Source organism: Octopus bimaculoides, chromosome 3 (assembly GCF_046866305.1).
Source record: "Octopus bimaculoides isolate indiv1 chromosome 3, ASM4686630v1, whole genome shotgun sequence".
Lineage (NCBI taxonomy): Eukaryota > Metazoa > Mollusca > Cephalopoda > Octopoda > Octopodidae > Octopus > Octopus bimaculoides.
The window spans coordinates 107100843-107128567 of NC_142930.1; the positions used below are offsets into that span (position 1 = coordinate 107100843).

Genomic DNA, 27725 nt, shown 5'->3' on the forward strand with positions numbered 1-27725 from the left:
CAAATATTCATAGTGCTGAATAATTCACTGCCTTGTTAAGGAGGAAGATCACAACAACAACAATAACATCGAAAAATACCTTAGGAATGAGAACCTGATGAAGGCTGGAGGGTATATCAGCCGAAACGTTGTGTAAACAACAAACAAGATTAGGACAAATATCCGTCAAATGTAAATAATGTTTGTTAATTAGTTGTTCAGTCCCAGGTCAACATGGGTTGAGCAGACTTATGATCAAAGGCAGTCCAAGTTTGCTTCTTTTCGTATTATCTACCGTATTTTCCGGTATACAAGTCGAATTTTTTAGACCGAAATTTATCAAAAATGGTTGGACGACCTATACACCAAGACGATTTTGGAGTACCAAAAGTTCAATGTAAAATGCAGAAGGATTTGGAAAAATAGTTTGAAACGTTTACACTACATGTTTACATTATATATACGCTACTGTGCTTGACAAAATACTAAGCGCTGAAGTTAATGTAATCGACTAGCCATTTCCCCAAAAATTTCAGGCTCTGTGCCAGTAGTAGAAAGAACTATTATTATTATTATCATCATCATCATCATCGTCATCATCGTTGTCATCATCATCATCATCATCATCATCATCATCAAGGCGGCGAAGTGCAAGAATCGTTACCGCGCTGGGCAAATTGTTTAACAGCATTTCGTCTATCTCTGGGTTCCAGTTTCACCTAGGTCGACTTTGCTTTTCATCCTTTTAGGGTCGATAAAATAAGTTCCTGTTGAGCACTGGGATCGATGTAATCGACTATCCCACTTCCCCAAAATTGCTGTCCTTGTGCCGAAATTTGAAGCTATTATTATCGCCATTATTATCATTATTGTTGTTATAGATTCTGTTGTCGTCGTCGTCGTTGTTGTTGTTGCTGCTGCTGCTGTTGTAAAGTCATGGAAACTCGGAGCATCATGAGTTTTGAGAGTTTTAACAATCGTTTCGACTTATTGTGGCCTGTCCAGTCAATTATTTTGTGATAACTATTTCGCTGGTGTTGTCTAGCTCACGGTAGCAGCAGTTCTGTTCATAACACCCCTTTTTTTCGGATAGAAATTCAATGTTATTTTGCATTTTTTATGAAAATAAGGATTTCGTATTTTTTCCGATTTAAAAAAATGTTGGAATACAAAATAATAATAGCCGACTATGGACAGTCTTCAGTGATCCAGTTTTGATGCCCAATATAACCATGACAACGGAACATAATGTGAATGGTAGTTGAGTTGGCTCAAATAAATTTATTGAATCAAGGTAATGGAATTTAGTCTTGTTGCTATGACGACCGCAATACCTACAACAGTACAAGCCGCAGCAATGGCAGTGACAATAACAACAATAACAATAACAACAGTAGGGACAATGTGTACAACAGTATCAGCAGTAGCAGCAGAGGTACCAACAGCAGCAAAAACAGTAAAACAACAGCTTCGGCAACAACAACAGCGACAACGTGAACGGAAACAAGAATGTAGTCACCAACAGTAACATGGACGACATTAGTATTAACAACAAAACCTATATGGAAAACAACAATAACAATATATAAAGCCACGAGAGCAATTCTATCTTTTTCGAGGATAGTTAGTCAGTGAATCGTGCATTCGGTGCAAGGTCTGAAAGGAGAGACCCTCCAGTAGAAAAATTACATTGTCGCTTAGTGAGGAGGGAAAAACTAACTCTGAACGAAACACTATTGTGTATAAATGCTTTCTCACAAGAAGAGGAAACTTAAATTTCCTACTCTGGCAGAGACTGAAAAATACCTCTAAAATGTGGCCGTCAGTGCTACACATATAGAAAGGAAAAAGTAAGGTATAGTAAGTAGCTTCTGTATGCATCAGCGAACAAGAAACCAGAAGAATGGTAGCAATTACTTGAACACTCCAGACCTTTATAATGACTTCCCATTATATGGGTAAAAGTATGGCTCGAATTTGAGTCAAGAAAGTACCGATTCATCGAAATCCGGCAAGTGTTTTAGCCATTCTGGAGCATGGGGAGATTGTGGGTATGAAATACATCCCACAACTCAACAGGACTGGAATTCTTATGGATTTTTAGATACTGGTTTCTCTAGCAAAAATCAATCACATTCCCAACTTTTTCGGTTTCAGGGAATGCGGGCAGATACTGGTATTTATAGAGAGGAAAAACCCAAATGTTTCGTGTGGGAGAATTCGATACACGTTAAAGCCTTTTGCGCCGTGGTGGAGAAATTCACCGTTATTATCACCTCCACAGAAAAAAATCTCCTCCTCAAGCATTAGATGAGAACACTAAAACTAATACACCACCTTTTACCTCTGACTCAGGCCTTACAAAAAGAAAGCCATCATAAAGAGATGAAGGTCTGTGGAAATCGCACCAGCAGATCTTTATCAACGATAAGATGATGACTTAGACTCAAATAAATAGAGGTTGGCGAGATTCAAGGTGATTAGATATGACGGTAATAGAGAAAATCCGTGATATTTGGAATAGGTTGTTCTGAGAGCTTGTTCTTGAGAGGTGCACACTAATGCGTCAGTGGGCCCTTTTAAGTCTCCTTTCTGCAGCCATTGCCAGGTTCTATTCCAATCAATCTCATCTTAATTCTTCAAGAACTGACTGTGTATTTTCTTGTCCTGCCAAATTTTGTTCAAATTTTGTTCCTCAAATACTCTTTCCTGTACATTTCTTTCATCTTGTGTTCATTCATCTTATCTCTTTCAATGATACCCAGGTACTTATCCTTCCTCTCTGACTTCCTTTATGGTTTCATTACTTTCCAGCTTGATCCCTTGGCTTTTACTGATTTTCCCCCTTTTGGGAATCATTGCACCACATTTCTCGATCCCAAATTCCATGCCAATGTCTTTGCTAATCATCTGCCCAGTTACCGTTAAACTCTGAATTTCTTTCTCAGTCTTAGCGAATAGCTTTATCTCATCCATAAGCCACATGTTGTTTACTTTCGCCCTGCCTAGCATGTACCCCACACGCATCTTTCTTAAAACGCTCGTTAGTGGCAGTATGCTGACAACAAATAGGAGAGGCGACAGACTGTCCCCTTGAAAGATTCCTCTTTTGATATTTACCTCTCTCAGCTTATCTCCCCGTACTGTGAGTTCAGTTCGCCCCGTTGTCATTGAGTTTTGTATTAACTTCAGGATATTGTGGGAGACCTTAAGCAGCTTAAGGCATTCAATAATCCACGAGTGTGGGACCATGTCATATGCTTTCCTGTAGTCCACTTATGCCATCACCAAATATTTTGTCTGTCTTCCTGCAGTCAAACAGGATAGTCTTATCGATTAGTAGTTGATCCTTCGTTCCTCTGTTCTTACGTCTACACCCTTTTTGTTCCACTGGTAGTAGATATTGTTTGATATGATGGCCGTCATCAGTTTCCACATCAGTGGCAAACAAGATATTGGTCGGAAATTTCCAACCGCATTCCCTTTACTTGAGTCTTTCTGGCATAGTACCGTTCTTTCTTTTGTCATTCAGGCCGGTACTTGGATGTCGCTACTCAGTATTTCGTCCATCTATCTTGCAATTCTCTTGTGCAGAGCTGTCAAGTTTTTAAGCCAAAAGCCCTGAACCCTATCTGGGCCAGGCGCTCTCCAGTTAGGAATCTTCTTGCAGTGATCTCTGATCATTTCCTCGGTTATTTTCAAATCCTCTTGCTGATATTCTCCACTCTCCTATTATTATTATTATTATTATTATTATTATTATTATTATTATTATTATTACTATTATTATAAACAGCGGCTGCAGCAAGGCGTTGAGCTGACAGTTATTACCGCGTCAGACAAAATGCTTAGCGGCATTTCGTCCGTCTTTACGTTCTGAGTTCAAATTTGAAACCAGTAGTAGTAGTAGTAGTAGTAGTAGTAGTAGTAGTAGTAGTAGTAGCAGCAGCAGCAGCAGCAGTAGTAGTAGTAGTAGTAGTAGTAGTAGTAGTAGTAGTAGTAGTAGTAGTAGTAGTAGTAATGTTGTTTTTTGAGGCGGTAACGATATCCGTAGTTAAATGTTAATAGGTAGGGCAATGATAATAATGCTAAAAGAGTTGGAGGCGTATATCTCGTAAAATTCTTCCCAATAATGGACTACTGAATAATATCGATTACTTATCTTTTAAGTGCGTGGATCAATAAAAGACGATTTTAACAATTACATATTACCCTCTCCATGCCCGTTCAATACCATTTCTTATTTTCAACATTCCACTCCGGAACTTTCCATGCTGTTACTTCCACTACGTCTATTGATTTCTTCGACTCTGCATAATTTTCTAAAGAAAATTAAGTGTTATATATATATATATATATATATATATATATATATATATATATATATATATATATATATATATATATATATACATATACATATACATATACATATATACACACACGCACACATACACACACACGCACACACACACACACACACACACACACACATATATATGTATATATAGTTTATTGTTCCATCTGAGAACTTCTTAATCTTTATGGTTCTATTTCATTCGATACTCTTGAAGGAAGAAGTCAAGAGAATCTGGATTGCAGAATATATGGTGCTACTTTTGAAAGAATATTTTTAGCATGTTTTGAGAACGAAGAATGCCAGGTGTATAGGTTAATAGAACTGCACTCAAAAGATCTGTGATTCGTTTCCTCACACTGCACTGCAATATGTCTACGCTTCTGTTCTTCAGTTGATTTTGGCCCCACATGTTAGTACAAAGATCTGGTAGTTTTGTTAGAACAAGCTGATTTCTTCTAAATCGACTGCATGAAGACGAGTTCTTCCTTTAAACCTTCATAATAGTAGACTCACCTCTCTTCTTTTAATTCTTTGATTTGTTCCAATATAGAAGGAATCGGTTTCTAAGAAACAAAACTCCATCTCTGGAATTTAAGTATCAACGAAAGTATAGAATTACATCTTGACTTTTAAAATATTTCTCCTATACTGCTTGTAGGTTGAATTTGCAGAAAATAAATTTAATTGTATTTTTCATTGCCTGATTTTTTCTAATGCTTTCTTAAACACTCATTAACATAACTAACTGCGCCAAGGAAGGAATATTTATATGATCCATCAACTGGCTAGAAATAACAGCAAAATCTCCTCCTTAAGCGCCTCCTACCCCTTTCAAAAATACACATTGCATATTGTAGCAACATTTGTTACACTTACCCATCTTTCAGCAAATTTAGTAGTACTGGGCACCTTCCTCTTCACTCACATCTTCCTCAAGTATGACGCATTTGGTGGAGAGAGGGTGATAGTTTCGTACAGGTTGCGCTTGGAAAAAAATAATGAGAATTTGGAGTGCATGTATCTTGATCAGGGATATGTAAAAGGGCTTACATTGATGTAGAGAGTTAAAGAGATGTGTGAGATTGTGGGTGGATCGGGTTGTATTGGTAGGAAATCACCATACTATTAGCATTGTGTGGCTTATGAGGCCAAGACTCGATCTGAAGTTTGCTTATACTTAAATAGACTGCAGACGATTTACGTCACCAATAGTATTAACATCTCTAACACAGCGATTTTCAACTTTTTGATTAACAATACACTAAATAAGGCCCTGCCTACGGGCATATGGCTTAGTGGTTAAGAGCGCAGGCTACTAACCCCAAAATTCCGAGTTCGATTCCAAGCAGTGACCTGAACAATAATAATAATAATAATAATAATAATAATAATAATAATAACATCGAAAAATACCTTAGGAATGGGAACCCAGGTTCAAAATTTCCCCAAGACACCTGAAGAAGCCTGGAGGTTATATCAGCCGAAACGTTGTGTTAACAACAAACAAGATGAGGACAAATATCCGTCGAATGTAAATAATGTAAATAATGTAAATAATATTCCCTTGTTACTCCAAAATATCTTTAGCATTCTTCTTTGGAAACAGGGGAGACAAAGCAAGCTATTGCATATTTTCACTGTTCAATAGGCTTCCAGCTATTGACTACTAAATATAAATATTTATCCTAACTTAAAACCTTTCCTATATCCCAACCCTGCTGTAGCCAACTGTCTCGCAATATCATGAATATTACTTTAAATGCAGCTGAAGAGCATCTTCTAAAAAGTGATATGGAAGCGTTCATTTTCTTTCTTTTTTTTTCTTTTTTTTTTTGCAGATCCTAGCATGCAACTTGACATTTCCTCAACAGGGCTGACAAGAACAAACTATTAAGACGATCAGTATCCCAAACAAGCTATCACCCTGGAATATCCTCGTCGATAGCCTAATTTTGTTTGTGACAGCATTAGTTTCTTGAATTCTTTGTAGTAACTGTATGGACAACGATGTTTGTCTTTTAACAGTATCGTCTATAGCATAGTGGACTCAAGCATCTAGGAATGAATAACATTGTGGACTCAAGCATCTATGAGTGAGACATAGTTGACTCAAGCATAGTCAAACGCTTTCTTATAATTTAGTCCTAAACACAGACTTCGATGATACTACTTTGCATCCTTAAAGACATCTTTGCTGATGAGAACTTCTTCAGTAGATCAATAAATTCCTTTCTTCCTGCCTGCTCACCAGTCACTACATTATTTCATAGAGATCTTAGAGAAATATACTTCAGTAACCTGTGTACAATTTAACAATTTATATGTAGCATTTTATAATTTTTGGTCATATGCCCCTTGTTTCTTTTGCAGGAGTGTCGCCTGTGCAACTGTCAGAGCTCAACATCCATTGTTTTGTCAACAGACTAGCTTGGGCTTCCTTCCAAGTAAAACGTTAGCTTCCTGTATCAATTTCTGACCAAGTTTCTCCCAGGTAATTTTCTATTCGATACTTTTGCAATAACAGGAGAGTTTCACTGGCGATGTTATGTTTTAGGAGAGATATTCCTTGTGAAACTCAATTGTCCATATTATCAACCCACCATCATCACCACACTCAAAATCATCCTGTAAGTAACATTTACAACGTCGATGGTGTGGTCTTTCATGCTATTATATACAGTTTGTGATTTTAATGCAAACTTACAGCTGATAGTCTTAGATTCTTGTAATTTCATAGATAACAAAGCTTTTTATGTACTGCTCGTAGTTCATATTTAAGTGCGATCTGTAGATTTTGGACAATCTCTTTTAAAGTTGTAATGGATGTTATGTGAATAATAAACCTACGAACCAATATCTATATTGGGTCGTGGGTTTATTATTCACATTACATCCAGTGATAATATCCAAACATCCAATGCTTTCTCATAGTTTACCGATGTTCTTTTCGAGAGAACCAATCCATTTCTTTTTGGTTGCTTCTTATCATTTCGATCGATGTCGGTTAATTCCATCTGTTGACGGATGGTAATTGTAACACTAAGACATGCCCCAAGCCTGGGAAGTTTCAATTTGTTTTGGGTGTTATTTAGCAACTTGATCGATTATAGATAACATCCAGTCAGCAAGTCTATCAACTCGTGTCATAATAGTTCTTTAATTTAGTGGCTGCGTTTGGAGCTGCTTATAACTGTCATTGATTTATGTTCGTAAGCTGTTCTTATCTCCATGTATTGGCAGCAATCCTATCTGCATTATGATTATTGCTTTGGTTTTTAATCGTGGTTCATACCTTTAGTATTTTTCTCGAGAACAAAATCTATCAAACTGCTAATGCTGTTCATTGTGCGTGTTTCGATGGTTGGTTTTGCTAGTTAGAGCTGTATTTCTTTTCAACGAACATAGCATGCTGGCAAAATAACTTCACACTGAAATATATAAAAAGTTAGCTTTTTTATATCCGAGCACCTCCTCATGCTGTTCATGTTGCCGATCAAGAAATCTCTCCAAACTTATTCATTGAATTATTACAGACACTTATTCATCTCAAAAGTCTACTGGTAATTTTCTTCATAGTTCAACAACTGGCGAGTGCTGATCCTGGTTTCATGTCATGCCATGTCACATATTGTAGTAATGTGCTGTTGTTCATCAGTCCAATGTTACCGTGTGATTAAAGCTACAATCTTTTGTAAAAAGCCGCTTCTCTGCATGTATCCAAAGAAGGTAACCAACTGCTTTGTTCGAGATGGTCGAAGCTTTTGGCGGGAAGATACTATTTTTACAGAGCTTAAATTAAAAGTAAAAAACCTACGTACGTTTCGATAGCACGCAAAAATAGTCCTCTGCACCAAAACGACCGAATTTAAACGCCACGTGTGCGAATGTCTGTCTGTATGTATGTATGTATGTATGTATGTATGTATCTATCTATCTATCTATCTATCCATGTATGTATATGTGCAGATTCGTATATTTTGTTTAATGTATATATTTTCATGCATATAGTTGCATATCTAGACATGCTCATATATATTTAAATGATAAACTTCTGTTATTTTTCACAGATTTTTACAGCTTCAATGATGGCTTGAATTTGTAGTCTTAGAATCAGCTTTTTCCTTTCGAGAAGCCAAATTTCTCAAGGTTGGTATTTAGGCAGTGTGTTACATATCCCAGTGCCCCCAAAATTACAGGTATAAACCTAAACTTGTAATCTGGATAGAGTAACTGCAGATTTCTCAATAGTTCAGCTTAGGTATTCTTTCCGCAGATCTTTAGCTTTATGTTAACATCCGCTGAATAGCTGATTTCTAAACTGTACAGTTTCTTTACTCTATCCCAAATCATTATATCAGGTCTACTGTGCCTATATTTCATTGAGGTTTTCACTGGGATATTTCACCAGCACTCCTTTTTATTGAGTGGCTATGACTTTCACCATATCGTGGGTTCCTATTTCTTTGTCCTCGGAGTTATCCTTCCGACAGATCTCATTATTCAGTGTCCCAGCTACCACATCATGTCTCATTTGTAGATAACACCGTGATGACATTTTCGAACAAATGCTTATGATGTGGGTGATATCTTTGGTGTTGACTCCACAAAGTTTGCATCGATTCTCACATTTTGCCGCTTTTCCAGCATCTCTGTCCCTTTTGTGCATCAGGTATGTGGTTGATATCTTTTGTTCTTGCATGTATGTATGTATGTATGTATGTATGTATGTATGTATCAGTCGAAGTTACAAGACTTTTGTTTTCTTATTTTTACTTTGAAAATGAGGTTGATTATGAATCTGACAATATATTTACGAGCATATTTAAAAGCAGAAAGATACTATCAAGAAGTCATATACATACATACATACATACATACATACATACATACATACATACATACATACATACATACATATACATATATAACAAATGGCAGAGTAGCTCGCATTGATTGCTGATAAGAATCGTGCTATCAGATTTGTGTTAAAGGAAATTATAAGAGGAAAGCAACAGATGTTTGTTACGGTTACAAATGATTTTTTTTTTATCCAGTCAGTCAAATATCTCAGTCAATACGTTAATCTTAGATTACTTTAAAATTCGCTTTTACTTTATTGTTACTGCATAAATACATGCACAATCATTTGCTATTCAACTTGACATTTTTTCCAGTCACCATAGCCATTTATTACACAGTCACTGCAAGGCACCACATTCCTGGATAACTAATACCTTATTAAAATACAGAAGTAAAGGTATTTAATGTTATTATTATTATTGTTTTTCATTTCAAGTCGTTGTTGTTGTCTAGCTCCCACAACAGTAGGTAGTAACATGTGGTTGATGTTGTTGATGTTGTTCGTGGTGGTGGTGGTAGTGGTTAGCTCCAGATGGGCAGACATATGACCTAAAACGTTCCAAAAATGATCGTCTGGCTTCTTTGTTTTTGTCTTTGTTTTTACCTATTTGCAAAGAACCTAAGAACACATTGTCTAAAGCAGAGGTTTCCAATTCAAATGACTCAAGGGCCACACCTCATGCCGGTGGGGGTCTTAAAGGACTACAGAATTTATTCTGCGTGTGCTTGGAATTCTTTCAAAAAACAAAAAGCTATACCTGATGCTGATTCCCATTATTTCCATAGTAACAGATCATAAATCAAGACGCCAGAATTCGATTCTCAAGCAAAGACAGCATATTTATTCCTCAACAACTGATGACAATGATGGTTAGACATATTTATGGCATATAATACATACATATATATATATATATATATATATATATATATATATATATAGAGAGAGAGAGAGAGAGAGAGAGAGAGAGAGAGAGAGAGAGAGAGAGAGATAAGTAATGTACTCTCTGTTCAAAACTACTGGTTACTTTTCTTAACCATCTTGGAAATTCCATGCATTATTGTTCTGGTTATTGTCAAGGATGATTTTAAATGTTCATCTATCGGCATGGAACGCAGGTAAGTCTTATTCAATTTTAAAGTTGAAAAAACTTCTCACACACATATGTGCTTCCAAACATACACAACACTTTTTTTAAACAAACATATGACGTTTGGATAATTCACAGGGTCAACATAGGTGTAGAACTGAAGAATTCCAATGTATGAAAACTTTTGTTTTAATGCTGAATCACATGTGATGTAAATAGATCTAATTTGAATAGAGAAAGGAACATCATTAACATCAACAGCAAAGGGTTTCGAAAACACATCAAGCTGTGGCTTCATTTCCTTCAACTCTTTGAACTGTCTGTCAAATTCCCTCTGCAGTTTGTTGATAAATTCCACACACTCCTGTGATGCATCACAATCTACTGAATTCAACGTTTTCAGCGATGAGAAATGGTCAAAGTTTTTTAGTAGTAATTGTTTCTCCCACAGACTTAGTCTCATTTTCAAAGCAGTGATGTTGTCACTCATTAGCATAATCATGTTTGACTCACCTTGGTGTTTCAAAATGAGTGTATTCAGGTGCTTGGTGGTGTCAACAAGGAAAGCCAAACATGTACAAAAATCATCATCACCCAATTCTGGAACATCTGTTGGCTTCGTGGCCATGAACATATCTATTTCTTCCCTAAGTGCAAAGAATCTCTCCAAAACATTACCCCGACTTAGCCAGCGTACCTCAGAGTGATAAAGCAGTACTCCATTTATACTATCCATTTTCTCCAGGAAGGTCTTAATTGGCGATGATTCAAACTGCGTACTCTGATGATATTTACGATTTTTACCACAACATCTATGACATTTCGTAGCTTCACTGTTTTTCCACAGATGGCCTCTTGATGAATCAGGCAATGAACAGGTACAACAGGTTGATAGCCAAGTTCAAGTTGCTTTGCTTAACTAAGCCAATCACCCCAGTTTTCAGAACACATTGCAGGTGCTCCATCAGTTGCTACGGACACAAGCTTCTCCCACTTCAAACCAGCACCTTTGACGGTACTTTCCAACGCTTTAAAAACATCTCTTCCTGTTGTCGTGTCTTTCAATGGGACTAAGTCGAAAGGTTCTTCGATCACTTTGAGGTCTTTGTCAATGCCACGAATGAAAATTGCACAAAATGCAGTGTTACACATACCAGTACTCTCATCAAGTGCCAGGAAGTACACATCAAAATTTTGAGATAATGAAATTAACTGCTTCTCCACACTGGTTGACATTTCTGTAATTCGTCGAGCAACTGTGTTAGCAGAAAGACTAATTTCAGAAAAGATTTTCATATTTTTTGAACAGAGGATTTGGGCAACATTCACCAAACAGTCTTTCACGAATTGACCTTCAGTAAAAGGGTGATGTCTATGCAATCATTTGACTGACTACATAGTTGGCCTTTACAACATCTTCTGGCGATTTGTGCACTTTGTTGAAAATATGTGTCTGTTGTGATAGAGATGATTTCAGTTGACAAAGTTTATCATGTCTTAATTTGCCTTCGAACTTATCAAAGTCTTGATGCTGTGAATTGTAGTGACGCTTGATATTGTACCCTTTGGGAACGGCAATTTCTGCAGGCAAATAAGATACTGAATCTGTCATTTCCCACTTGAACGTGCTTGACTTTGGATCACAAAGTAGCTATCTTCCCAACATTCTTGAAATGTCCTATTTTCATCCGATATTTTCCGGTTTTTTTTTTCAGAAGCCATCTTGATGGAGAGTGATTTTGTACAACGTCTTTTTGTTTTATTATCACGCCTAAGTCGGCGTGCCTCCAATTCTAACTGAAAAGAAATGAAAAAGGAATCCGGATTACAAATTTGTTAAACGACAATTAGTAGAAATTATATATATATATATATATATATATATATATATATATATATATATATATATATATATATATATATATATATATATATATATATATATATATATATATAGTTATGTTATCAGCCTTTATAGAACTCGTATTCTATAGAAACTCAAAAAATAATTAAAGATGGAGCAAAGAAGGTGTTAAAATTTTCTTTTACTTCATCTATGCATACGATTGTTTTGAACGGTAATACTAATAACATGGTAAAAAATTAGAAATTAATCTAATTATAATTATAATTAAATCATTTACATATTACTGTTCCCTTCAGTGCGAACAAAAGAATACATAAAAAATAATACATCAGAATATTATATTGTTACAGAAGATTAGATAGAGTGAGTGCCACATAATATATTCGGATATGTATAATATACTTACGGAAGATAAAAACATGCTAAGACAGTGTTGAGTCTAGTTGTGTATGAACAATAACTGATACGGCTAACGGTTGTTTGAAAATATAAGCGAGAAATGTTTAAGAAACATTCCATATAAAGCATTTATCACAAGAAGTAAAATATAATATATATATATATATATATATACTAGCTGACGTACTCGGTAATTCCCAGGAAAGCGGGGCTTATCCCTTGGTTCCGTTCTCATAATTGTTTCGCTAATCCAATACCAACAATACAAAGTATGTAGCCCTTAAAATGGTTTTTGTGCATTTACAGAGAATACCCAATTGTCTTACAGAGGATCTTGTTTTTAGGAATTTCCAATAAGTTATGAATACCCAAATTGTGAAGTTAGTTATGTCATAACAGGAAATTAGGTACCCGATAGTAAGAATTCAAATAAGGTAGCTCCGAAAAGGGTTTTAATGCGTTCTCAGAGTATATAGAACATAGGAGGAAATACTAATAAGGTACGTATACTAAAGTCGTGAGGCATGTTACGCTATAACAGGCTAATCAGGTATTAGATAATAACAATTCAAAATAAATAACTCTGAAAAGAGATGTTTTCAAATATCAATAGTAAAAAGTAAAAAGTAACTTACAGATTGGCAATAGGAAATTATGATGACGATAGTAATAATAATAATAATGATAATAATAATAATGTTTAGAATAGGTGAGAGAGTGGTGTATCTAAGTACACATGGTAAAAGAAATAGATTACATAAAAATAATGTATATATATGCGAGTGTAATTTAAGTAGAGGTTATTCTGATAATTGCTGTTATTAAATATGGAGTTATTGGGGTTAGGAATATTAGAAGGAGCTTTTTATAATAGAATTGGTCTAGTTTCTTATTGTTAAATGAAGAGATGATTCTAAATAGGTTTGGAGATACTGAAAATCTAAATCTGATCATTTTGTTATTAAATATTTTTGCAGATTTAGAGTTTAAAAAGTTTTTTTTTAAAAAAAAAACATTTCTCATGGACCTAATAAAATTAGATTTTAGATGTTTTGCAAAAGGAATTATGATCCAAATGATGTTATTGTTGTTTTCTTTATTATCGTAGTGGTTTATATTTTGTGGGTTATCTATTCTTACATATGGTATAGGTTTCTTTTTTTTTCTATATTATTCCTAACTTTATTAATATGATTTTTGCGGTCATGTAAATTATTAGAAGGAGGAAATGTAGTGGGATAAGTTTGAATTTTAAGTGTGTAGGTTTCATGTTCTTATTTCAATCTATAGTTATTTTGTTTTCGGTATTTATTGCCTGTTTACTTGGGTTTAATTACAGTATTAACAGTGTATTTGATGATTTGTGGGTTGGTAATATTAGGGTTAATAGTTCTTTTAGTGAGGTTAGGGTTGTGGTGCTCATATTTATAGTGTTTATTATTATGTTTATTGTTCTTGTAGGATTTGTGTCTGTTGCTAATGTATTGCTGATGATTATTATTGAGAGAATTTAATTAAGTGTCAGGGTTTTCTAATTTACCAGTTGATGTGGGTTCAGTAATATGATCGGTATTGTTCTTATCTTGATAATTATTGGTATAATTAGAATAGGTGCTATTGTTTTTGTTGTACTTAATTCGATATTTGTATCCTGCCTTCTTAAGTGCTAGATTGTAGTAGTCTTTGTGCTTGTTAAAAGTTTCTTCATTGGATAAGTTAATTCTACTTTCTATGTTAGAGTTAAGATTTTTTATAATATTATAAGGATGGTTACTTTGTGCATGTATGTATGTGATATTGTTGTTAGGTTTATGGTAAGGTTGATATGATGATGTATTAACGTCTCAGAAGTTGACTGAGTTGTTATCGTTTTCAATGGTGATGGCTAGTCCTTGGCTCTTGAAGAATTTGTGTAATCTTTTTTTGTATAGCTCAAGTTTCCTGTTGGAGGTATTTCTAACTAAGAATAGTGCGTCGTCGCGGTAAAGACCACCTTCCAATTCAGGGAATTCATCTTTGAGTAAATGTAAAAGGCAAATTCCAACAAAGTCGGTGACTTCAGCGGAGTCTTGCGCGCCCACGGGTATATCGAAATAATCTGGAGTATTCTTCCTAATCCAATATTTACCTTGATGAGAGATTATAGTTTTTCTAGCTTCGATTATTATTTTAATTTCATTCATTGATAAATTAGTCCTATTCTTGGCGAATATAAGTGACTTATTAAGTAATATAGGGTTTTTTTAGTCCTTACCCTTAGACTTATTTCACACAAACGAATATAATGAATTTGTATAGTGGAAACATTGTGAATTTGGGAAATTTGTTGTAAGCACATTCGTCGATGTGCTGACTGAGAGGTATTTTCCTGTTTTCCGGGATCCTAATTTGGGATTTGTGTACCGCCATTCTCCGACGCAGGCTGTTTTAGTGTGTCCAATATATTGCCGTTTGCATCCAGAGCATGTAATTAGGTAGATCAAGTTCTCCGATGCACATGTAAAATTAGTTTTTATTGTGAAATTATGACTTTGTTCTAATCGGTGTTCCGATCCTTCTATTAAGTTGACACAAATCCCATAGTTGGGTCTCCTGCATTTTTTTACTGTTGGTTTAGTGGTTATTGTTGAGTGTAATTTGGCCTGGGTTAAAATCTTTTTCATTGATTTTGGTTGCCCCTTACTTTTGATGATTGTATGTGTTTTGAGGATTTGGTTCATTTTTGGGTCTTTGACTTCAGCTAGATTTGAACTCAAGGTGCCAAGTGCTCTAATCATTATGCCAGTTCTTCACTTAAGTAAGGAACTAGTCATACACAGACTTAGAGTCCCATGAGATATCCATAGGTCCCAATCTTCTTATACCTATCCTATCAAGCAACTTTTTACATCATCTGTAGATTTTTTTCTAATCTACAGTTTACACATATACACATACACACACGCATATAGAAAATCTAAAGAAAACAGAAGCAATAATTAAATGAATAAATAGAGATTTAAACAAACAAAGCATTTCTTTTGTTGATGCAAACATTTATTTCTCTGAGATGATGAAGAAAATATTCCCAAAATACTTGCACAATACCTTCAATACAACAAAAGGAAAACAAGATATAATAATAATAATAATAATAATAATAATAATAATAATAATAATAATAATAATAATAATAATAATAATAATAATAATAATAATAGTAATAATAATAAAGCAAAAAATGGAAACAAATAATTAATGTTATTCAGTATAATGTTATTTGTTGTTAAAATAATAAATACAATATTAGAATTGTAAAAACTGGATCTTATTTTTATTTTATTTTGGGTTGTCTTTTGTTTTCAGACAACATTTTTATTTTTATTATTTCCCTTCTTCCTCCTCCTCCTCTCAAAACTACTTCTACTACAACTGATGATGATGATGCTCTTTTCTACTCCTTTCTCGTTCTCCCTCTCTTCCTTTCTCTTCTTTTTCTTCTGTCTTCTCCTCCACATCTCCCCCTTCTCTGCCTTCTTCTTCTCTTTCTTCATCCTTTTCTTCTTCCTCCTCCTCCTCCTCTGCTTTCTCCTCTTCATCCTTTTTTTGTCATTTTTTCTTCTTCTTTCCCCTCCTTACTCTCTTTCTCATTCTTCTTTCCTCCTCCCCCTCATTCTTATTCTCTTATTCTCTTCCTCCTCATTCTCCTTCTCCTCATTTTCCTCCCCCTCAGCCTCCTCCTCCTCCACCTTCTTCTTCTTCTTCTTCTTCTTCCAATAACCTTAATGAACACTGTTATTATAAAGAGCTAAAAAAAAAACAATGCTTACAAGCAGCCTAGCACAGTGAATGGTTTATTCTGGTGGTACAGAGAAATGTAAGATTCTGATATAATCAGTGCAACAGAATAGCAAAAGTGAAGGGAAAGCGTGATGTTTTGAAATAATTGTATCAATAGTGGTAAAGATGGTGGTGGCCATGGTGCTGGAGGTGCCAGTGGAAGCGACATTAGTGATAACAGTGACTGTAGTGGTGATAGTAGTGGTGGTGGTTTTGGTGGTGCCTATTTCTAGTACAATAAATGGGGCTATTAATTCTAATATTGAGGAGTGTTGTTGTTGTTGTTGTTGTTGTTGTTGTTGTTGTTGTTGTTATTGTTGTTGTTGTTGCTGCTGCTGCTGCTGCTGCTGCTGTTGTTGCTAATGATGATGATGATGATGATGAAGTTGATAACAACGATGACAATGATGACAACTGTGACAATGACGAAGATGATGACAATGACAAAGATGACGACGATGATGATGATGGTAATGAGGATGATGCTGTTTAGCCCCAGGTTATTCCTGATTTATCAGACCTACAACAAGAACTATTCCAGCCATAAAGACTTCATCATTTTAGGACAGACATAGGCAGACTGCACCCTGTGAGACTTTCCGAATGACAAGCCTCACACAACATTACCTTGAATGTTTTTTAGTAGGACAATCCTTCTGAAGATGAGCCATGTCACATGCGGCGGAGGCGGCGGCAGAGGCGGCGGCGGAGGCGGCGGCGGAAGCGGCGGCGGAAGCGGCGGCGGAAGCGGCGGCGGAAGCGGCGGCGGAAGCGGCGGCGGAAGCGGCGGCGGAAGCGGCGGCGGAAGCGGCGGCGGAAGCGGCAAGGCCAGCTATCATCAGCAGGAAAGCCAAGATTAACACAGGAACTGACAAGGTCAGGGGCTGCACAAGTTTCCATGGTCTGTTTTGGTATGGTTTCTGTAGCTGCATGCCCTTCCTACTGCCAACCACTTTACAAAGTGTACTGGCTGCTTTTTACATGGCACCATCATTAGTACTTTTTATGTGGAACCAGCACCAGTGCTTTTTATGTGGCACCAGCACCCACACCAATGTTTTTTTACATGGCACCTTGGTTTTAAGATATCAATTCTGTTGTGGCAGCCTAGTCTTCTGGAGTACTGCAATGTGTCACATATCTTGATCCTCTGTCATCTCTTTCTCAGCATTTTGAGATCAACCAAAAACCCAGTATACTTTGTAAAGTAGTTGGCATTAGGAAGGGCATCCAACTGAAGAAACCAAGTCAAAACAAACCATGGAACCTCGTGCAGCCCCTAGCCTTATACACACACATATATGTATGTTTGTGTGTGCATGTGCCTTTTTTGTGTGTGTGTGTGTGTGTGTGTGTGTGTATGTGTGTGTGTGTGTGTGTGTGTGTGTTTACATTTTACAGCTTTGCATAAATGCATTGAACTAAAAACAATAACAGTTGTTGATATTCCCTATCAAGAAAATCATCTAGCTTTCAAAGAGGAAAAAAGCATCCTTCTTTTGACAATAGATATGGATTTGCAACAAGAAGGGCATCTAACAGTAAAATATACCAGTAATTCATCCATGTCATCATGGAAAAACAAACGTAAAACAAACAAATGAATAAACAAAGAAAAAACTGGGAAATAATGAAAGACAAGACTGTAATCTAATTGTTGTATGAATGCTTTGTTGCAACATCTGTCTCTTTGTATCTCAAAGAACCTATCAATCTATACAGTATTTCTATTTTAAATTTTAATGTACATGTCTAGTGAAGTAATAAATTTGTAGAAGTGAAGCAAAATGTGTGTTTGAGGTAAACTATGCTGTTTGTTGGTTGTTGTGTTGTATGAGTATATCTCTATCCCATATATATTGCTTCCACCATCAATAGCATCATTATCAGTAGCATCAAGGATTATCCAGTTTCTATGTTTGAATCTGTTAAACAGTTTAGATATCCAGCATATCATCAGTTGTAGCATTTTTGTTGTCTCATCTGTAAGACCCAGCATCCTGACAACTGAACTCAAGGCTTCTTCATAAATCTTTCTGTTCATTCAACAGCACTAGCCAGCAAGACAGCCTTGAAATGATTATTATATAGTCCTACATACACTATATCTGGTTAAAGGATACAATTGACAATACCTTTCATTATAAGTCAACTGAGTTAGGATGGCCTGGAGTAAGCAAACGACAGCAAATACCACTTTGCATTTTTGAAATCCAGCACTCAATGTTCATTCACATTATAAGTCTACATCAGTGGAATCATTTCTCCTGCACACTTCGATTGATGCTTTAAATGCTTAGTTTTTCTTTTAGCTCTCTTTTACCCAATCTTCCCATGGAAGATAAACATTATAGAACCAGTGGATCACATCACTTATAGAGCCAGTGGATCACACACTTCAATTTCCACAGATTTTCCACAGTCAGTGTCATGTCTCACTGTCATAAAACATAATACTTCTTACACAAATTTCATGAAGTTTGCCTTTTACAGAGAATGAGTAAAAGAGAGAAGGAATGAGAGAGAGAGAGAGGAGAGAGAGAGAGAGAGAGGAGAGAGAGAGAGAGAGAGAGGAGAGAGAGAGAGAGAGGAGAGAGAGAGAGAGAGAGAGGAGAGAGAGAGAGAGAGGAGAGAGAGAGAGAGAGGAGAGAGAGAGAGAGAGAGAGAGAGAGAGAGAGAGAGAGGAGAGAGAGAGAGAGAGAGGAGAGAGAGAGAGAGAGAGAGGAGAGAGAGAGAGATCTTTTACTGACTACCTAAATATTTTCCATCCCTTTGGTTCTATAGCAGCTATACTTTCATTAACAAAACACAGCACAGCAATAATTAGATATCTAGTGAGACATCTTGGTGGGTATCAGAATTTCATTTCATAAGTTCTTTATTGTTAACTATTGTTGTACCACAATTGCATCTGGTTCTGCCACAGAACCAACTGTATCGTTTATGATCCTATTGTCTGCACTGTCCCTGATATTAACTCTTTAGCATTCAGATTACTCTGTCAAATATAATGCTTATTTATTTACATTGTTTTGAATTAATTATGCATTGTCTCACACCTTCAAGATTTTGATTTTCTGATAGTTTATTTTTAGAAAGACATTGTAGGATAAGTGTGAGAGGCTGGATCTGACTGGTTTGAACATAAAACAGGTAAAATATTTGGGCTGGTTGAGGCCGCTTCTTGCTATATGTCATTAATCTCTGTCACATGCAAATATAGATCTTACCTCATGTAAATATTGACCTTGCCACATGCTGATATAGATTTTATCCCAAGTAAATATTGCTTCAGCTACATATCAAGTTGTCTCACTGATAAATCAAATGTTTGCTTATGGCTTCTGCTTCTTGTAAATAAAACTCGTCTGTAATTCATCAATTGAATCTAAAATGCTAGATATAGACAGAATATTTCATCTGTGAATGGTAATCATCTTCAAAAATGTGATTAAATTAGTTGGTTGCCATGTAAAGGAATTTTATTTTTATTTTCAACTATATTTAACCCTTTTGATACCAAACTGCCTGAAACTGACTCTGAGTCTGTTATATAAATGGTTTGTTTTCAAAAGTTCTGCATTAAAATCTTCCACCAAACCTTAGTAACAATTTGTGTTTCTAACACTAGATTAATGATAACCAAGTTATTTTACTAAATTGTTTGTTATATTTAAAATCAACTGAAAGAAAGACAGAGTATCTCAACAGAAATATGGTAACAAAAGGGTTAAAGGATTTTTTTTTTTAATTTATCAAAGTATAATAAAATATATTTTCTGATGTTAATGTTTGAAGAATAATCTTTTGAAGGTTATAAGTCTTCATAGACCATCTGCACAAGTCTAAATATTTCTGCAATTATGTCTCATATATTTCCTAACTAGAGTTAATATCATCCTTTGTTTTGTATATTTACTCTGAATTGTGTAAATAGATCCTTTCAGATTTAAGTAAGCTTGACAATATTTAAACATAATTCCTGTTTTATTCAAATATAATTATTGATTATTGAAATAGTTCTTGTCTCATTTAAGAGTATTTTAAGTGCACTGTCTTATTTAAAGTAATTTTTTAATTCCTCTAACTTATCATTTTATATTTATATTTCCATATCCATATTTTTGTATGGAACAGGTTGTTTAACCCTAGGTTAATCCTGACCAAGTAGATCAATATATGGTTGAATATATTCCAGCTATGACCACCCTGTCTTTTTAGGGATACATAGGACAACATAATATAATGTCTGTTTTTCTTATTAAAGGCTGTAGGTTATGATTTGAAGGAGACTTGGCTGTTATTTCTAACATTTACATCTTTTCAACAGGAGCTAATATATGGTTGGTGTGTTTCAAAAAACTTGGGTTTGAATCGAAAACCTACAGAGATGAAACTTAATTTAATGTAGCCTTCAGTTCAGTACTCTAGCATTTCTAGATTGATCACTTTACTGAATTTGGTAGATGGAAACCTAAAGAAGCCTGTTTATATGTATATATTACATATGTGTGTGATTATATGTGTGTTTGAGTTTTCTTATCTTAACATCATGTAGTAGCTGTAAACAAGCGTCATCATCATACAAGCTCTGTAATTTGTTCCCAGTTTTCTTGGAAGTATGTCTGGTCAAGGGGAAAATATTACCCTCCCAGGAAACAGGTGAAAATTGATGGCAGGAAGGGTACCCAGATATAGACAATTTGCCTCAACAAATTCCAACTAAATCATGCAAGGATGGGAAAGTGGATGTTAAAATGATGACATGGAGGTTTGGTAATAGTCTCAGATGTCTTCTCTCTACTATGAAATATAAGCTTTTTATTTAAATGAAAATAAAGTTTCCTAATGTCTACGAGGTTTCGTTTTAAGGTTAGAGCATAGTTTCAGTGTTTCTGGCTATATGTGGATGGTATTAGTCCAGGGTAGAATTATATTTGGGCCCAACATTTAGCCATATGCTGTAAAAAGGCCCTAAATTATAAAAATGGGGCCTTAAATTTTAAAAAGGGGGACCTAAATTTAAAAAGTGGCTTTACATTAAACACCAATTTTATCAAATTATAATTAACTTTATGAATACAACTCCATATTTCAAGAACCAGTGTATATAGATCAGCTACCACAGGATGGAAAATGATCAAAATTATTACAGGTGTTCTCTTATTTTACAAAAACCTTGCTATTTACCTACTGACCAACATGTTTGAAACATCTAGAAGTTTAAACTTGAAAGATGCCAGTATATTATGTAGTGAGTTTGAATAGGTGAATCTCCTTCTAAATTTTGATTTCATTTCAAGCCAAGCCCCAAAACACAATGTATAAATGTTATGTTATATGAATTAACTAATATTCAGCATTGCAACTTTTGTTTTCTTCAAACAGTCAAGTAAGAAGAGTGATGCCCTTGACCTTTTTACTGGGTTTCTGAAGCTGGTGGGATTGGGAGAAGGTATTCCCAAGATGGAAGGTATTGCTAAGATGAAGACCTAACCTGAACTCTTACAACAGAGTGGATGACTCTGATAAAGAAACCCAAGCAATAAATTAAATCTGCTACCTAAGCAGGCCATGGTAGAATTTGAACTCAGAACACAAACTGTCGAAACAAGTACCATTTAGTAATGTTATGAGTTTAAATGTTGATGTAATGACAAGTTGAGAAAGGGAAATAGCTTCAACATCTTTAATAATACTAAGTAATAATATATACAATTCACTGTTTGTTGTGTATATTTGTAAGAGAATAGTATAAAATAAAAGAAAGTGTAAATTTCCAGAGAGAGTTAAGAGCTGAGAAACATCTTATTAATGTGGGCCTAGAGTCACATAATATCCAGCCACAATAAGAGAAACTACATGTGAGAGCAAAATTCCAGGGTTTAGAAAATCCTGCTTTAAAACTTTGACAATGTTCTTCAAGATATTTAGGTGTGAGAAATAAAACTTCTCTTTTGCCTGCCAATGCCAACAAAACTGAATTTAACCTAGAAGAGATCCCTTCCCCTTTGAAGGCAAATTCATCAGGCAAGCCATCTTTGGAAGAACTGGCCATTATTTTAATCCACAAAATTGATGGCAAATTGTCACAATAAGATGAATATAAAGGATTTTCCATGTTAATTTATCCAGAAATAGCAACCTGAAATCATTCTCTGCACCTGGGAAGAAAATACAAAATAGCATAAACATTTAATGCTAGCAGTAATACATGTCGTTGATTGAGTAATTACTTTCATACTTTCTCGGGAGCCACATTTAAAGTGTTATTATATAGAGAGATTTACTCCTCTTGTATGCGTGTATTTTATAAGAAAAAAACATGTAATAATTGAAGTAGAAAAAAGATCAATTTCATGCACAAACTTCCGTTTGTTTATTATATGACAATAATAAGTGAGTTGTATGTGGTATTTTATATATCAATATTGTAATGGCAATTATATAATACACAAGGCTTTGGTCGGCATGGAGTTGTAATGAAAGAGAATTGCCCAATGTGCCTCACAGTTGGATAGAACCCAAGGCAACCTGGTAGGAAAGCAAGCTTCCCAACCACACAGCCATACCTATAAAGGAGAAATACATTTTGGATAATATACTCCTTGATACAATATGCTTAACAAAAAGATGGGATGTTTACAGCGAGAAGACCTTTGGTTTTAATATTTACTTGAGCAACACAACTAACAATGCTACATCATACAGGGTGTTCCAGAATTAACTATTTGTTTCAATGAAATTGAGCAAATTAAAAAAAAACTGACAGGATTTTATGTCTATTATCAAAACAAATAGATTTATAAATCTTATGTCAAACTTTTATTGAAAATTTTTAACATGTCTGTATTCCTTCATATGTCAAATCTCTCCTTAGCATTGTGAAACACATTTTGAAGCATTTCAGGAGTTAGCTCCTGCACTGCTAACTGAATGTGTTCTTTAAGCTCAGCTAAACAATTGCTCCATCCTGAGGATGGAGATAAAGAAAATTATTGCTGCCAAATTGGAAAAAAAACTGTCATGGACAAATAAGAGGGGGTCCAACAAGAATGAAAATAAAATTATAAGCAAAATTCAAAATTTATACTCTTTTAACACATGTTAAGCTTGATAAACATAAATAAAAATGAGTTTTAAAAAACTGCATCCAATTTCACTCAAATCATCATTAATTCTGGGACACTGTATTTACTTGTCTGACTAAACAGGGGAAGGAATTGCAGGTGGTGAACGTAGCTTCCAGAAGTGACCACATGGTCAAACTCAAATGGCTGTGAGTCACAAGAGCAGTTTGTTTTTTGTATTAACATTTTGCATTATATAGTTCAGACATGGATGACATAGAAAGCAGACATGCTGCCAGCCCATGCTGTGTTGTGCAGGATTGGAGGTGTGGAACATTAACAGGGCAGTTCTGGAGAATGGCTGAATGGGTTTGTTCTGCCTTTACCCAGCCATACACACACACACTTACACACACACATGGCCCAGTGATGTGCAGGATGGTAACATGTAGCATCAACAGGGCACTAACAAAAATTTTAATGTTCTCATTTCCTCTGCCAAATTGGACAAAAAGGTTTTCGTAAAATATTATATGCTACTTATAATGCATGAGTAGTGTCAATATTTTATCGTCAGAAAATGGCCTAAAACAAAGATAAAATCCAGTGCAGTATACTCAAGCCGGATTAATCTGCATTTCGTGGGGAGCCCATAGTCAGCATCAGAAATTTTTTTAGTTAACAGCAATTCAAGAAGCTTGATTAATGTTTGTTGCAAATTTGAAGGAAAACTACTGGATACCCTTCAAGTTACAGGCCTTAACACTGTGAAAATACTTTAAAAATGCGGTTCATCTGCCACTGAACCCGCATTAGGCAAGAAGTTGAAAATATTTTTGGCCTATAACACTCCATGGACCCTATGTAATGCATGTGTAACATTTCATTAAAATCGGTTTGGTGGATCTCAAGTTATAATGACATGACAGACACATCCTGTGTTTTATGTATATAGATGGCAACAAAAAACAGAAAACTTCTTCGCAAGATAAATTTACAATGAAAATATTTTACCTGTAGTACAATAGTCCTTTGTTCTCTATGCTCTTTCCTCTACTGCCAAGTAGTTAATGACTTAAGATGAAAAAAAAACACAAAGCAAGATATGCTTTTAAGCTGTTTTTAGATTGTCAACTATTTTCTGTTTTAAGAAATCTTTTTTTTTTTTGTGAAATTCGTTGAATTTAGCATAGTTGATTTGTTTTGGGTTATGCCATGCTGAAAATTCTAAAAGAAGATTGAAATGGACCATATATAGATAACTGTTGGCTAAAATCTTTAAGAAAAAGAAACTTTAAGAGCTTTAATTTATGTAGAAATAAAAATGATTAAGAACTAGATTTTAGATATACATAATTCTTCAACATAACAAAATTTAACCTAGAAGAGATTCCTTCCCCTTTGAAGGTAAATTCATCAGATAAAACACACGTTCAAATAACATCGAAAATGGTTAGTTGAAAAAATGTCAGCAGGCATTTTTATAAAATTCAGATTTAATTTTGTCTAAATGTTCTAATCTCAAATCAAAGGAAATAAAGTATCTAGCATCCAGTTTGATAATATTACTGCTTTTCCAATTCCTTGGTGGGATTTGAACACTGAGCATACGGAGTTGGAACAAATACCATGATTCATTCTATTTGATATTCTAACTATGCCAGTTCATAAAATACACAAGTTAAATCTTCTTTCCTGATACACAATCCTAATATAATTCAATGGTCTGTCATAAAAATGTGATTATATTAATTCATACTGGTTATTTGTGCTGTAGCTTTGCTTAATTGCATTAAAAGTCTCAATTTGATTTAATGGGAATGGTTAGCATTATAGAGTCCAAAATACATTTGATAATAACCTGATTTGTTTGTCTGATCTTATTTGTAAGAAAAACATTAATTAAACTTAATTACTGTATAACAAGTTTAATGTATCAAAATGGAGAATTAAAATGCTATGTCTATTAATTAACATTTCACAAAAATAAAGTAAGTCTGCCCATTTATTGTTGCTATTCAATTTGATTATTGTAATTTGTTTACTTTAAAGTGTATTTGATGGTGAAAGTATTCTAAGTATTGGATCAACTTCACACAACCAGCCATTTAACAATAATGAAGACTTGTATAGCAGTATAGTTGTAGGGCATGTGAAGAATCATTGTATCACAAAGGAAACTTTACAAGCTTTTAATCTAAAGTGTATTGGATCTCAAAAGTATTCCAAGTACTAGATCATCCTTAAACTACTAGTCTTTCATACATTTTGAAGACAATATAGTAATATACTAATAAAGTATTTAGCATAGGCCCTTTGAAAATGTTTGCTCATAGCATATGCTACTCTTGCTGCTAAAGTTTATTTAGTGTTATGTTAGTCTATAATAACTTATGGTGTTAGATGATTTGATGATATAACATCAGATGATCTACACAACAGATCATCACCATCATCATTATTATCATCATCATCATCATCATTATCATCATCATTGTCATTTAACATCCGTTTGCCATGCTGGCATGGATTGGACAGTTTGATGGAGTGGATCCAATGAAACAGAGGACTGTGCCAGGTTCCAATGCCTGCTTTGGCACATGGTTTCTATGGCTGGATGTCTTTCCTAACGCCAACCATTTCACAGAGTGACACAGTTATCTATGATGAACTAACACTGTCTATATATAAATTCATCCCAAACTTAAATATTCTCTTATGTTAGGAAAATTTAATTATGCAAAAATTATATATTTTAGTTTTGGCTTCAAATTTTGGCACAAGGCCAATAATTTCAGGGAAGGGTGTTAAGTCAATCACATCGACCCCAGTGCTCAACTGACATTTATTTTATTGACCCCAAAAGGATGAAAGGCAAAGAAGACTTTGAGAGGATTTGAACTCAGAATGTAAAGACAGATGAAATGCCACTAAGAATTTTGCCCAGCCTTTTTTATATTTTGAGAATGGAAGAGAGAAATATGATTTGGTGACCATCATACATTTTTAGTGCATTAATAATGCAAGTGAATTGAAATAACACTAAATGAGAAGAACAGCAGGTAATAAATTCTACACTTGAAGTAGAACATACTTTAGATTTTCTAAATGGAAGAAAATCGAGGAATCTGAGGAAATTGGTGGTGATTTGCTTAACAGTACAAAATTTGGTGCTTTGAACAGCTAGCACTACATTTAAATATATTTCCTACAATTCTTGACACATAATAAACACAAGACATGCACCCACGTGTGCATACACATACACATGCACATTCATACATATTATGTATATATATATATATATATATATATATATATATATAATACAAAGAATATATATACATGTATACACACATATATGTACATACTTACATCTATATGTGTATATATATGCATATCAGGGTACAGGACGTTAGAATAATGAACTACAGACAACGGAACGAACACATAGGAAAACGGAAAGCCACTTGGAATATTCCTTCATCAGCTGCCTCTATTCTAACCTGACGTTTCGAATATATATATAAGCATTACTACATGCTTTTTATACTGTGCATATCTAACTCTCAGCTATTCTCTCTCTCTCTCTCTCTCTATATATATATATATATATATATATATATATATATATACACACACACACACACACACACACACACACACACACACACACACACACACACACACACACACAGTGCAGGCTAATTAGGGTGAGTGGATATAGGATAGAAGGACAAGTGAGTGGACAGACAATCAGACAGATAGATAGATAGATAGATAGATAGATAGATAGATAGATAGATAGATAGATAGATAGAGCAAGTGAGAGAGAGAGAGAGAGATAATAGGTATTAGTTTCTACAATAATAGTTAAGAATGACAGACAAGCTTAGGCAAAAGCTGGAATGCAAATAAGATGAAGACATACGGAGATAGCTCACATCAATACTTATTTTACTGACAATGAATTATACCTGAAAATACCTTTATTATATTGTTACTGTCTCATAGTTTTCACAGTGGAAATGAAAAATTGTGACAAAACCATAGTCAAGAACTTTCTGGAATATATCAGGATGTATTAGAAAAAAGAAAAGCAATATTGCAGCAAAATTGTTTTCAGCCTCTTATCATTTTCTTTCTATTTTATGTGCCAAAGGCATCAAACTGACATATTTTGGTTTTATACCAGCTCTAATTGGTTTCACAAAATTTAGCATACACACATAGACACTTATACATACATGCACATATAATGGTATCAGAGATGCATGTAT

General features: G+C 34.7%; 1 protein-coding gene and 1 long non-coding RNA gene across 2 annotated transcripts in view; one reads left to right on the top strand and one right to left on the bottom strand.

Annotated features, from left to right (window-relative positions):
* The first annotated feature begins 1083 nt into the window (after positions 1-1083).
* Positions 1084-12124, top strand: LOC106881131 (uncharacterized). Its single transcript, XR_016241164.1, has 5 exons — positions 1084-1839; positions 6710-6830; positions 8407-8485; positions 9514-9596; positions 12006-12124. It is a non-coding gene; the product is annotated as an uncharacterized LOC106881131 (long non-coding RNA).
* Positions 10168-27725, bottom strand: part of LOC128247290 (general transcription factor II-I repeat domain-containing protein 2-like) — a 38519-nt gene continuing 20961 nt past the window's right edge. The window contains exon 2 of the mRNA XM_089349431.1: positions 10168-12087. Within this exon, the coding sequence (XP_089205557.1) occupies positions 11206-11586 (381 nt within the window). The 5' untranslated portion in view covers positions 11587-12087 and the 3' untranslated portion in view covers positions 10168-11205. The remainder of the gene's footprint in view (positions 12088-27725) is intronic.